This window comes from Ascaphus truei, chromosome 5 (genome assembly GCF_040206685.1).
Source record: "Ascaphus truei isolate aAscTru1 chromosome 5, aAscTru1.hap1, whole genome shotgun sequence".
In the NCBI taxonomy this organism is placed as follows: Eukaryota; Metazoa; Chordata; class Amphibia; order Anura; family Ascaphidae; genus Ascaphus; species Ascaphus truei.
This window is the reverse complement of record NC_134487.1, coordinates 202,037,585-202,051,939: the sequence shown is the minus strand read 5'-3', so window position 1 is coordinate 202,051,939 and position 14,355 is coordinate 202,037,585. Positions and strand designations below refer to the sequence as shown.

General features: G+C 46.2%; 1 protein-coding gene across 2 annotated transcripts in view; it reads left to right on the top strand.

Moving 5' to 3' along the window:
• The first annotated feature begins 10,918 nt into the window (after positions 1 to 10,918).
• The window catches only part of GFPT2 (glutamine-fructose-6-phosphate transaminase 2), a 74,788-nt gene continuing 71,351 nt past the window's right edge, over positions 10,919 to 14,355 (top strand). Inside the window, exon 1 of one of the 2 annotated variants that reach the window (XM_075601612.1) lies at positions 10,919 to 11,076. In XM_075601612.1, the coding sequence (XP_075457727.1) occupies positions 11,070 to 11,076 (7 nt within the window). In that variant the 5' untranslated portion in view covers positions 10,919 to 11,069. The remainder of the gene's footprint in view (positions 11,077 to 14,355) is intronic. The other variant, XM_075601613.1, reaches the window with a different exon arrangement.

Below are 14,355 nucleotides of genomic sequence, written 5' to 3'. Positions count from 1 at the left end.
TATTTAAAGCGACAGTGACCAATCCGGACGAGGGGCATGGCGGAGGCGTGTCGAGGAGCTGCTCGTGAGTGGCTGAGAGACCAGGAAATAGTAGAGCCCAGCTGAGGGTCTGTAACACCAGTGCCAGAATCCAAGATGGCGACGGCAGAGTTCAAGGTATGCACTGGGCGGCGGCATGGGTAGCGACGGGGGGCAGGGGCAGCAGCCGCTGCAGTACTGGTAGTGGGTAAGGAGGGGTCACGCCGCAAGGGACGTGGCCCCCGATTCCTTACAGTACCCCCCCCCCCTTCAGGATCGACCTCAGGATGATCCATCCAAGGCTTCTGCGGAAATTTCTTGTGGAAGCGGTCCAAGAGAACTGGAGCATGGATGTCCTCCTTGGGTACCCAAGAGCGTTCCTCTGGGCCATAACCCTTCCAGTGAACAAGGAATTGTATCTTTCCTCTGGATACATGAGAATCCATGATTGTCTGGATTTCGAATTCAGGTTGTCCTTGGACTGTGACTGGTTTGGGTCTATGGGTCTTAGCAGGGAACCGTTTGCTCTGGACGAATGGCTTGAGCAGGGAAACGTGGAATACGTTTGGAATCCTCATGGAAGACGGAAGTTGCAGACGAAATGCCACAGGATTGATTTGTTCCTGGATCAGAAAAGGCCCTAAGAATCGAGGTGCTAATTTCGGGGTCGGAGACTTCAACTTGATATTCTTAGACGAAAGCCAAACTTGGTCCCCTGGCTTGTAATTAGGGGCCTGTTGACGACGGTGGTCTGCCTGAGACTTGAATTTCTGAGCGGCGCTAAGAAGCGCGGACTGAATCTTGATCCATGACTTCTGAAGAGTAGTTACCCGTTCATCAGCCGCCGGCACTCCTATCGGAATGTTTGAGATTGACAGTCGACTTGGGTGGAAACCATAATTCACAAAGAACGGGGTTTCATGCGTGGATTCATTACGAAGTGAATTGGTTGCAAATTCTGCCCAAGGTAGCAGGTCAACCCAATTATCCTGGGAATCGGAAATAAAACACCGCAGGTATTGTTCCAGCATTTGATTAAGTCTTTCTGTTTGCCCATTAGTTTGGGGGTGATAGCCTGACGAGAAGGATAGCGCCATGCCAAGCCTCTTGGAGAAAGACCGCCAAAATTTCGATATAAATTGTGTGCCTCGGTCCGAGACTATGGATGTAGGTATCCCATGGATGCGAAACACCTCCTTGGTGAAGATATCAGCTAGGGTGGGCGAGGAGGGAAGTCCTTTGAGTGGAACAAAGTGGGCCTGTTTTGAAAAACGGTCAACGATGACCAAAATGGTATTCATCCCTCTGGAAGGGGGTAGATCCACAATGAAATCCATTGAAATATGTGACCATGGACGTTCGGGTACTGGCAAGGGCATGAGCAAGCCTGAGGGTCTTTGATGAAGAGTCTTGTTTTGTGCGCATACTGGACAAGCACTAGTAATTTCATGAACCATCTTTGCCATATTAGGCCACCAAAAAGTACGTTTGATAAGATCCAAAGTTCTTTTGAAACCGGGATGGCCGGCTGAACGGACAGAGTGACCCCATTCTAATATCTTTTGATGAAACCTGGGTGCGGCATAAAGAGTTCCCTCCGGTACCTCTAGACCACTCGGAATTTGTGTTTGAGCTTCAACGATCTTTTCGGGAATGTCAAATGAGTTGGCGGAAATTATAAACTTAGAGGGTACAATAGTTTCAGGGGTTTCTTCGGATCTTTCCTCCGGAGAAAATTGTCGGGACAAGACATCAGCTTTTGTGTTTTTAGAACCAGGAATATAGGACAAAGTATAATTAAATCTTGAGAAAAATAGTGCCCAGCGAGCTTGACGAGACCCCAGACGACGTGCATTTTCGATATACAGAAGGTTTTTATGGTCGGTCAATATAGAAATAGGTTCGCGGGAACCTTCCAGGAGATGTCGCCATTCCTGTAAGGCCATCTTGATAGCCAAGAGCTCTCTATTGCCAACATCATAGTTCTTTTCAGCGGGCGAAAACTTCTTTGAAAAAAAACCGCATGGATGAAGCGTATCTTGAGGGAAGAATCTCTGGGACAGGGTGGCGCCTGCACCACAATCAGACGCATCAACTTCTAAAGTAAAAGGAAGACTAACATCGGGATGTCGCAGGATGGGTGCCGAGACAAAAGCTTGTTTCAGGGTTTCGAAGGACGAGACGGCCTGCGGAGGCCATACAGACGGGTCAGCTCCCTTCTTGGTAAGGGCCGTAATGGGAGCCACAGTGGTGGAAAATTTTCGGATGAATTTCCTATAGTAATTGGAGAAGCCCAAAAAACGCTGGATGGCTTTGAGAGAGTTGGGCTGAGGCCAATCCAAAACAGCCTTAAGTTTTTCAGGGTCCATTGAAAATCCTTTATCTGAAATTATATAGCCTAAGAAGGCAGTAGAGGTTTGATGAAAAAGACATTTCTCGAGCTTAGCGTAGAGATTATTGACACGAAGGTGAGCGAGAACGAGCCTGGTATGCTGGACATGATCTTGAAGATTTTTAGAAAAAATTAGGATATCATCCAGATAGACGATTACGAAAGAATTGAGAACATCACGGAAGACATCATTCATGAAATCCTGAAAAACAGCAGGAGCATTGCATAAGCCGAAGGGCATTACAAGATACTCGTAGTGGCCGCTTCTGGTATTGAAGGCAGTCTTTCATTCATCGCCTTCTCGGATGCGAACAAGATTGTAAGCTCCTCGGAGGTCTAGCTTGGAAAAAATTTTTGCCCCTTGAAGCCTATCAAAAAGTTCGGAGATCAGCGGAAGGGGGTATCGATTCTTGACTGTGATGAGATTGAGCCCTCGGTAATCAATGCATGGTCTCAGGGATCCATCTTTCTTTTTGACAAAAAAGAAACCGGCACCAGCGGGGGACGAAGAATTACGGATGAATCCTTTTTCAAGGTTTTCTTTGATGTATGCTGCCATGGCTTCAGTTTCAGGGAGAGACAAGGGGTAGGACTTACATTTTGGAAGAACAGCGCCGGGAACCAGATTAATGGGGCAATCATAAGGTCTGTGAGGAGGTAGAACCTCCGATTGTGTCTTGCTAAACACGTCGATGAAATCCGCATATGCTTCAGGAAGAGCGAAATCATTAGCCGGGGGCGTTTCCACTCCCGCGAGGACTGTGGTAGGAGAAATGACCGGCAATGGTGAGGCGTCTGACTCTGGCTCCCACTGAATTGTCTTGCCATTCCTCAAATCAATGCGTGGGTTGTGCTGCTGTAGCCAGGGTAATCCTAGGATAACTGGAACGGCAGGAGAGTGCATCACGTCAAAGGATATGATTTTGGTATGAGTACCGGCAGAAAGGGTGAGAGGAAGAGTCTCTAACGTGATGAAGCCAGGTTGCAAAGGACGACCATCAATAGCCTCGAGGCCAATCGGCGATTTCTTAGCGATGAGCGGAATCTTGTTAAGAGTAGCAAAATCTTGATCCACAAAGTTACCACCGGATCCTGAATCAAGAAAAGCGGCTGTGGTTACGCGAAAATTCTGACCCTCAAGCGAGACTGGAAGCATAATTCTCTTAGGGTATCTCTTCAGAGATAGGGTGAGAAGATATTGACCCCAAAATGAGTCCCTCTTGCCCCATTGGTCGTGTTTGTTCTTTGGGCCTTAAAGGACAAAAACGTACCGTATGTTCTGGAGATCCACAGTAGTAGCAAAGACCCTCATTCTGGCGACGAGCCCTTTCGGCAGTCCGGTCAGGAGTTCTATCAGCAGTCCTGTCGGTATTACGGAACTCTTGACTGGCAATCTGCATGGGTTCCACAGTGTCTAGAACAGGACGAAGAGCTGGGAAGGATCTGGGAAGGATCTGGGAAGAATAGGGTCAGAAGAGAAAATTCTGGGACGCTGGCGTTCATGACGGCGCTGTTGAAGGCGCTGATCCACTCGTATGCATAGTGCGATCAATTCCTCCAATCCCTGGGGCCTGGGCTGAACTGCAAGTTCATCCTTTACAGAGTCGGACAAACCTTGCCAAAACACAGCAATAAGGGCTTCTTGGTTTCAATGTGTCTCCGCCGCGACAGTCCGGAATTCCAATGCATATTTGGCTACGGACCTACGACCTTGAGACAATTGAACAAGAGAAGCAGCGGCAGTATCTCTGCGGGCGGGAATATCAAATACCTGCTGGAATTCTTGGCGGAAGAGCTGGTAATCCTGGGTGGTTTCCGCACGCAACTCCCAGATGGGAGAAGCCCACGCCAAGGCGTCCCCTGTTAGAAGAGAGTAAACATAGGCTACCTTGGTGCGTCCGGTGGGGAACAGGCTGGGAGAAATCTCAAATTGTATTTCACATTGATTCAAAAAACCACGACAGGCTAGAGGGTCACCCGCATATGCTTTAGGCGTAGGAATCCTGAGTTCTGATGGCCGGTCGCCACCCTGCGCGGCTGGGGCCGGAATAGGCTGTAGTGAAAGCTGGGAAAGCTGTTGTACCAGGCTTGTGATCTGAGTTCCCAAAGTATCAATGCAATGCGCGAGTCCCCTGATTAGTTGGCCCACCTCAGTCAGGTCTGTTTCTGTTGGGCTCTGCATAATGTCACGCTGTGCAGCCCATAGACCAGGCCAGTCCCCTGTACTGAGGTGGGATGTTGAATATACACACCGACAGCAGAGGGAGCGGGTCCGGGATGTGGTTGTAGCGTGGCCAGGCCTGGGTTAAGATTTACAATAGTCGTTGTACTTGCCGAGTTCAGGAGTATAGAGAGTTCCGTAGTTTAAATCCGTTTCCGTGTCCAAGGGTCTGAGAGGTAAGAATCGTGATGGGAAAGCTGAAGTCGGGAGCCAGAGGGGTAAGTCAGACAAGCCGGTTCAAATCTGTAGGAGAAAAGACAAACAGGAGCACGACACAGTTTCCAGGCTACACAGGAAGCAAGGAGCTATGCAGAGCAAGGAAGTGAAGTCACAGCTGGATATTTAAAGCGACAGTGACCAATCCGGACGAGGGGCATGGCGGAGGCGTGTCGAGGAGCTGCTCGTGAGTGGCTGAGAGACCAGGAAATAGTAGAGCCCAGCTGAGGGTCTGTAACACCAGTGCCAGAATCCAAGATGGCGACGGCAGAGTTCAAGGTATGCACTGGGCGGCGGCATGGGTAGCGACGGGGGGCAGGGGCAGCAGCCGCTGCAGTACTGGTAGTGGGTAAGGAGGGGTCACGCCGCAAGGGACGTGGCCCCCGATTCCTTACACACACATATAAAAAATCCTATAGCCACACAGCCACCCTTGGCAGTAGAAGGGTTTATGGGGTAAGATTATAAAAGTACGGTTCTGTCTAAGGTTTGTTTTTCTCCCCTATGTGAAAAGCAGGGGTCTCCGGAACTGAACCGTGTTAATTTCAGTTCTGAGTAGGGTTGCCAGACGTCCCGTATATTACGGATTTTCCCTTTTTTCAATGAATTGTCCTGTTGTCCCTGAAAGTTCTGTCGGGACGCATAATTGACCCGCCTTTCAGGAGACAATTAAATCACTCAGGGCTGCACGCAGGTCCAGCCAGCAGTTATGGGAAGGAGAAGAAGGTGGGTGGAGGCAGAAGGCAGGCATGGGGGCTGTGGAGGAGGACAATGGCAGTGGCAGAGAACACCAGGAGTGGAGCCTGTCCCAGCAGTCCAACCTGGATGTCAATTACAACTTCCTCTGTCTGCCGCCAGGATGGGCTCCACTCCATAGGTAAGAGCTGTGGACTGGAACAGGGCACTTTTAGTGAGGAGGGGGCAGAGATGGAGGAAGGAGGGGAGAATAAATGGATTGGAGGGGAGAAATGGATACAGGGGGTAGAGCAAGAAATGGATGGGGAAAGAGAAAGATTGGGGGAGGAAAGAGAATGGATGGGAGAAAGAAATGGTTTGTGTTTTTGGTCACTAAAACATATAGGAAACTGAATTTCGGTATCCCATATTATAAAAACTTAAATGTGGTAACCATAACTCCGGGTAACTCCTGCTTGCAGAGATACTAACCTCCGAAGGTGCCCTCAATATGGAGGTTTAAATCTCCCATAGCACAGGAGCCAATAAGAAGCCACAATCTCACCTGTTATGGCTTCCTATTTAATTGCGTGCCTAAGGAGATTTAAGAATCACGGAGAATCCACTGAGGTAAGTATCAGTAAGCAGGGGGTCACCCGAACTGAAATTAATGTGGTTCAGCTCTTCAGACGCCCTGCTCCCAACCTATTTATTATTATTTTTTTGTAATTGATTGGAATGTTCGTTGTGGTATACGTTGAAAAAATATATATCAATGTGGCGCTCAAGAATTACATCCCTATATAAACAAGTGTATAAATAATAATTAAGTGATACTAATACAAACACATGCGAATGCAGCTTAACCCAGTGGGGGGTCGTTCTCTTGATCCCGTGGACGTGGAAGGGGTGAAGATCATCGGGAAGCGCAAAATCATGTAAAACAGAAGAAATTTTCTGATGGTGCAGTATTGTGATATTAATAAATAAAAATTTAAAGTGCAGTGTGCTATGTACTCACAAGTGTATGATGAGTAATGTTCCCATAAAGGTATCTTTCAGGGACAGCCCGTCTGCCCGTGGTATAAGTGGGTCTGTGTACGTGGGTGGATGTTGAGGACCTTAGGTAACAAATAAGGAAACGGACATAGTGCAGACTGTACAAAATTCTATTAAAATTGTAAGTGAAAGTACAATGCACTCACAATGTGTTAAAAGAATACAAGCGTTTTGATCACATATCGGATCTCAGTGCAAGGCAGCTGTATCAGTCCCCCCTCCGCCTCGGCGTGCGTTTCACTGATGCGTCTCTGTGCGGTTTCCGGTTTGGGTGAGACGCATCTAAGAGCATTGAAAAAGTCTCTTAGACGAAACGCGTCAGAGAACCTGTCCTGTTTTTAATGGCAATGTTGCCGGAATAAAGCTTTTGCACGCAGTCACTGCCGCCAGCCTGTCTTTTTGCTGTGCTCCAATGTCCTTGTTTCTCCCCTCCTCTTACTCACCTGCTCTGGGACGGACGCACGCTCTAGGAGAGCAGCGGTGAGGCCCCCTCCTCTGGAACGGACAGCCATCAGGCACTACACGAGCCAGCTACACGAGTCCCTGCACTCCCTGCTCGAGGACCCGCCGGGAACACATGATCCGCCACAGAAGGAACCGCCGGATGGGAGAAGCACTCCGGTCAGGTTAGAGATCATTTTTCTTACACGGCTATCCAGATTGTGCCTTATTGTGCCCAAAAGAAGTTATTATCTTCTATCTAGGGGTACACACTCCGCTGCTCTCCTCTATCACCTCAAACATTGGCAAATCTGCCCTACCACTGCTACACTGAGGATTAAACAGTCCTCAATACCGACACCAATTTGAAGCACCACATTAGGGGTTTATTCCCTTATCTACCTAGTATGCAAGTAGTTCTACTTAGTAGCAGTATGTATCATGTATCTCATACATAGGTAGCCCAAATATGCTGTTGATCTCTATGGCATAATAGTCAAGCCATTTGTAGATAGTTTCCACATGTACAGGCTGTTAGCTTGTGTATATCAAGTATTAGCTTGATGAAGATGAGGATGGCCTTCATCGTGGCTGGCGACCAAGGGTGAGTGCAAAATGTATTTATTTTATTTATTGAGATTCATGTATTTTTAATGGACAAATGCACTATAATCCATATGTGGATAATAGTTATTTTGGCCATTACTATTACTGTATGTGTTAGAGAGCGGGTGGGGGGGTGGGTGTGGTGTATTTATTTAAAAGTATTTATGTGTTTTTTTAATTATTTTTTGGGGGCACAGAACTGGTACTGCAGGCAAGCGGGGACACCTGCAGGGAACACCCGAGGGCCACCACCAGCCTATAGTATCATTGCTGTGCATCCCCAAAATTACATAAATGTACTGTATGTTAGGGAGGTTTAGGGGTTGTTGGTGTATTACACACATATACATATATATTTATATATACATATATATATATATATATATATATATATGTAGCCCATGTACCCCCACCCAATCGCAGATCGGTTACCCTAGGGTGTCTCAAGGTCTGGCTACATGTCTCTCTGTGGTGCATACCTGCTGGCAACAGGAGGGCCTGAGTCTCCCGCGATGACATGGTGGACAACAGGACAGGTTTCTGGGGTGGATGCCTTCGTTCTCCTAATGGTGCAGCGCCTCCATCTGTAGTAAGCCCCAGGGATACGGGGTGGAATCCCTACCACAGAATCCCCTCCCAGGGATGAGAGATTCCAGTCTCCACACACTGTCTCTTTAACAGAAGACTCTTTATTCAAGTCCTCAGCAGCAGCTTTACAGCAGGTACAGGCAGTCACTCACAGCAGGCTGTCTCCCTTCTGGATGTCCCTGCCTCCACTCTGGGCCTAAGGGCCACCCAGAGTGGGGCTAGCTCTTCCCTCACCCCCTAATCAGGGTGAGAGGTATTTGGTCCACCTCCTAACTGTACTGCTCCACTCCTTTCCTAGCTAACTCACTCTGAACACAGACCAACAACTTGTCTCACTAAATAGGAAGTGCACTTCTCTTTATGATTTCAGCAGGCACCGCCCGTGTCTCTTGATTGGACACAGGGTCAGGTGACCTACCTTCACCATTTCAGAGCAAGTGCTTGAGGTGGGGCAAACCCATGATAACTCCTGGCAAACCTGCCCTTAACTGGGATTACTGCACAGGAGGAGGATATAAATATAGCCCATAATCTTACCAGGGCTATATATATGTAACCCTTATTCCCCCCCCCTAGACTCAACTGATGTATCTAGGGTGCGTGAGGGGCCGTTACATGGTGTTGGGTGGTGCATACCTGTTTGGAACAGGAGGGCCTGAGCTTCCCGCGATGTTATGGGGGAGACAGGATCCGGCTTCTGAGGTAGTGGCCTCCATATGGTCTTAGTGGTGCAGCGCCTCCATCTCCTATAATTCCCAGGGATGTGGGAAGAGACCCTTATAGAAGAACCCCCTTGGTCCCGGGGTGAATACTCCAGAATCACACGGCACAGTAGATGAAACTAACAGAGTCTTTATTGTACTCTCTTTAGCAGGCACGTAGTAGCAGCACAGCAATACTGGTACACGGTACATCTCCTCCTCCTCTCCCGCCAGATCGTTCTCCACAGGATGGTCTGAAGGGTACAATTCTCCCTGCCTCCACCCGCAACCAAGGGCGCCACAGGTGGGGCTAGCTCTTCCCTCACCCCCTAAGCAGGATGAGAGGCATGGATTCACCTCTACACACTAGGCCCTACTCCTCAGGAACCTAGATACACTCTCTCTCTCTCTTGGCCTGTAAATCCCGGCAGACACTCCAACACTCGCAGCCTCCAATGCATAACTCTCTCCTCCGCCCTCCAAAACAACTGCACTCCAGACTCTCTCCTCTCTCTACTCCGGGAGTTTTTTTTTTAAGCGGGAGGGCTTAACCCCTTCATGACTGTAGCGGTATCCGCAATCCCCCTGCAAGCCCTAAACACCCACCAAAGGCCAAATACCCCCTTCATCCAACCCCGCTCCCCACAATAAACCTGGTACTGGTGGATAACCCCTTCATTGTCTTAGCGGTTAGCCGCTAAGGTAATGAAGTGGGCTGTAAATGCCTTTTTCCTGCCTCGGATGCATGGGGGGGAGGGCTCCGGTGCTGATATTAATGGGTATCATCTCTGGAGCCCCCCGGCATCAATCCGAGGCAGGAAAAGGGCCTGATTTTTTCTAAGTTCCGTATCGCAGCTCAGCCCCAGCTTCTTGGCAACTCTTTTTGGCGGAGCGATTTGGAGAAAATGTCTCCATTCTAGAGCTGCAATCAGCGCCGAGATGCTGATCGGCGCTACTAGAATACAGCGACTTTGAAAACTGGCGAGATAGGGCTTCTCGCCAAGCACGCGGCGAGTTTTATTTTCCGCCAAAAAAAAACGGCGGATATTTGCAAAAAAACTGGGGAGATAGGGCTTATCGCCGTTTCCTGCATAGGCCCCTTTGTGTTTATGTTTTTGAAATCTACTATCAGAATAACGTGAGCACAGTTGTATGTCCCCTATCTTTTTAATTATATCAATTACAAATTAATTTTAGATTTATGTACATATGGTGTGTGCAATATAGGATCTTTCCATCTGTGGGGCTCCCCCACAGATTCTTTTTTTTTTATTTAGACAATATGCATGCTTCTAAAATGATGGGTTGTGATGATCAGGATAATTTTACTCTGATGAAGAAATTGTTATGGTTACACTCAAAATGCGCTGGCTATTGTGTTTTATAGCTTTTTAAATACAATTATATAGTTTTTTGTTTTTTTTTTAAAGTATTTTTATGATTTTCCTTTTTTTTAAGTTCCCTCTCCTAGTAGGGTCCAGTATCACACTGTTCTATGATATGCAGCCCTTCCCCCCTCTCACTGGACTCCCAGCAGCACAATCCCCAGGGTTTTGAACGCTGACAAGATTTACATAGAGGAAACTCCACAGAAACACAGAAAAGCTTGTGAACGATCCACGCTCACAAGAATTAGCTAGGACAGGGAGACATTCACTGTTTTTCTTTGTAGTTAAACAGTTCATTATAACTACTGTATTTAATTTAAGTTGGATACACACACACACACAAGCAATATAATAATATGTATTATTATTATTATTCTTGTAGTAGAGCTACCCCACCCCTATATCTTGATTTGCGCAAGTGCTTTTGGACGTGCCTAATTTCCATCTGTTGTGATCCATTCAAAAACTATTTTACAATCAGGTACAGTAGTACATCTGTCATGTAATAGCATAACTATGCAGAAAGGCTGCGTTCCGCCAGCTAAACCCGGAATTGTCGTCTTGGAAACGGCAACCAATGGAAATCAAAAGTGACCAGCCCTTTTCCTCCATCGTCTATAAAAGCTGGAGCTGCGACAGAGAGATGATGTGGAGCTTTTTCTGCAGGCAACCCTGAATACTACGTTAGCTTTCTGTGATCCGCTCCATCCTGCACCCATTTTTTTCCCCTCTCTGGCGTTTTGGTGACATAGCGACCTGAAACAATGTGTGGTAAGTGAAACTGGCAAAGCCTTTTTTTTTATTTCTTATGCGGACGTGTGGAATGCAAATGCAGTTGTTTAATGAAGACAGGCAGGGCTGAATGAGCAGTTTTTAGTTACCAAGAAGACAATGTCAAGAGTTTTCAAATCCCACTGCATGGTGTGTGTATGATAATAATAATCATTATTATTATTATTATGGAAATGAGGATTATTTGTTTAAAAAGAAATCTGTTTTTATTTTTTTTATTCCATGTATCCTTGACTGATGTTAATGTTAAATAGGTTTGAAAGGGTGGATCCAATGTAAACTAAATTGCATAGCTTTTTTTGTATAGTGATCCTTCCGTTCCGGATTGTAATTTTTTCCCCCCCGTGAGGTACAGTATAGCAGACCCTGAGCTAGATTAAGAAGCACCCGTTTTCCTAAATTGCATAGCAGGAAAACCTAGAAGTAAAATGTTACGCGTGAGTTATAAAGCAGAATGAGACAGTGTAGTAGTATCTTTCCTACTCGTGTAACTGCAGAACGTGTATAATATTCAATGATTGTTTATTAATCCCTTCTCCACTTAAAGGCAGGTTTTGTGGCTTTATCCATATCTACTGTATGCCATGTGTGGTATAGACAGTTTCTGTAGGCTTTTGTTATATGCCATGTCCCGACCCCATAGTAGGCTGTTTGCAGCCCGCCTGTACAATCCAGAAGATATGAAAACCAATTTACACTCCCAACCCCCACCCCAGAACATGTCCTATATGATTGTTTGGGGGAAATCAGAAGCAGATTATCCCTAACATTTTCAGCACTTTTTTTATTGTTTCTTTAATCAATTAAATTAACCAACAAGACAAAAAAAAAAGTTACTTGCAATTGCCAATTGTTTTTTTTACATATGTCTTAAAAGAAAATTCTTGTAAACAGATATATAAACAGATGCATCCTAAAAAAAAAAGTGAATCATCTGAGTATAATAAAATGGCTTGTTAAGACTAAAAACCTCTCCAAATATATTTTTTGTAAATTTAAAATCAGATTGCACCTTCAAAATGAACTTTAACTGCAGTTCAGGTTTGGTTGCATATTTTACCAACCTTATTCTTTGTGATTGTACAAGAATAGAAAGATGCCACACCTACAAATATGAAAGTTACTGTTGAGTGTACTATTCTGTCACTAATCAAGAAATTCCTGCAAAACTGGTCATTTAGAAAAGGGTGAAGTAAAACCAGACTGCGTCACCAGGATCTGTAATGGGGATCAGTTTACCTCAACAGGGGACTTTAAACATCTGGACCTTGCTGTGACGGTACAGGGTAACCAGGCTCTCAAAGGTTAAGCCCGTTTTGGTTACCCCTGATCCGTGTACAAGGGTCCAAGAGAGTTAGCTCTTGGGCCCAGTAACATTGAAAAAATACAATGTATTGCATGTAATAAAAGTCTTTTCCCCTTTTCCCCTTTCCGGGCATGCCAACAAGCAGGGATTGCTAGGGTATGAGTTTCAAGGGGGGGGGGGGGGTTTGCAGAGGAACCGTTGACAAAATGTGCCTAGGAGGTTGGGGTCCGGAGTTGTCTGTTCCCCCATAAATGTACCCAGGAATCATGCCAGATTCATGGATACATGCAGGCACATTGTGCCCGCAATATCTCCCCTTGCAAGCGCGACTTACCACTAGGGTACCCTGCTTCAGCACAGCCCATAAAGGAGAATGGGGCACAGGGATAAAACATCTATTCCTGTAGCTGAGGGAATCTCTGGGTTAAGGGGGGTACCCCAGCTAGTGCCCAGGTGACCCACAACCACTATAGGGTTTGTCAGTACCCCAACCGTATATAAGGTTGAGGGGGGACTCCGAGAGTCCAGAAGATGGTGTGTGGGGAATAAGGCAGATAGAAATAAAACTACAACATATTTCCCTGTCTGTCCCTGTTCCCTCAAGACTTAGAAGTATAGTGAGATATACTTTATTAAATGTAATGTGTTCTTTACATTCGGAACAGATGTCCAAACAGACTGCCCGAGCTAACCCATAGGCGCTGGTAAGTCTGCTGGACATCGGAGTTCAAAGCAGTTACAACATGTCCAGAGGTGATAATAGCATTTGGTCAGCAGGTAAAAGGTGGAGTACTAGGTCCGGAGATCAATGGAAGTCATCCGGGCTGCCACTTTCTCTGCCATACGAGCCTGTCCCAGCGGGTGGCATTGAGATAGCCAGGGAGAAAGGTGGCAAGCTTGCACATGTCCCTTGGCTATTTCAGATTTCCCGCTGACCCGGCTTGGCTCTGATTGGTTGCTTGGGAATTTTCCCACGCATTAATTGGCTGCTGAGTTTTGTGAATGAAACTCAGGATACGATAAGAATCTGTGAGCCAATCAGATTGTAGTCCTCTGGTAGTAAGAGCGCTGGCAGGCTTTTCAAAGTTGCTTCTGCAGAATAGCAGAACAACCGGCTTCAAAAGCCTACCTGCCAGCGTTTAAATACCAACACCTGCGCCCAAGTTCTCAGAAACGTCGTAGCTGATGCGGCTGGGATTTTATGTCGAGTTGAGTTACAGAGGATTTGTAGTAACTCGCGGTCAGGAGGGACCAAGTTCTCAGAAGATAACGTACCGGTGGCGTGTGGAATTTCATGCCGATTTGAGTTCCAAGAGATTCCGGGCTAAGTCTCGGTCAGGGTAAAACTTTCCCAAAGAGTTCCCTGCACCTAGGAAAGGCTAGTTTTAAACTTGAGTCCCAAAGTAAGTGTGTCTTTTTGTCTGTAATTTGTGTATCATTGTGTGTAAGCGAATTTATGCGAATTAACTACAATTTATTTCATTACCTTGTTTTGCTCAATGTATGATCCCGGTAAAAAGGTGTAAATAACCTGGTCCCCCGTGACACTTGCCCTCCTACCTTTCTTGTTACTGTAGTGATCCGCTAGCAAGATAATAGTTCTAGCTGACTACTAAGGGTATATATATATGTATCCTTAGTAGTCAGCTAGAACTATTTTCTTGCTATTAACTTAGCGGATCACTATATCTAGTCTGGTTACTTGCTCCCCTCCAAGGCCTTGTTCAGGGTCTGGCTGGGCATAACGCCAAGACTTTAGTAACATCATGTTATCTGGAGATAATGTAGCAATGAGGAAACGTACGGACAGTATTGTCTTTTAGAAATAGTATTGTGACTTAAAGCAGCAAAACGTGAAATCTTAGTTGTGTTTTTTTTTTTTTATAAATTCAGTTCTGTAGTATTAGATGACTGTTTTTTTTTTTTTTTAAATGCAACTCTTAATGCCATTT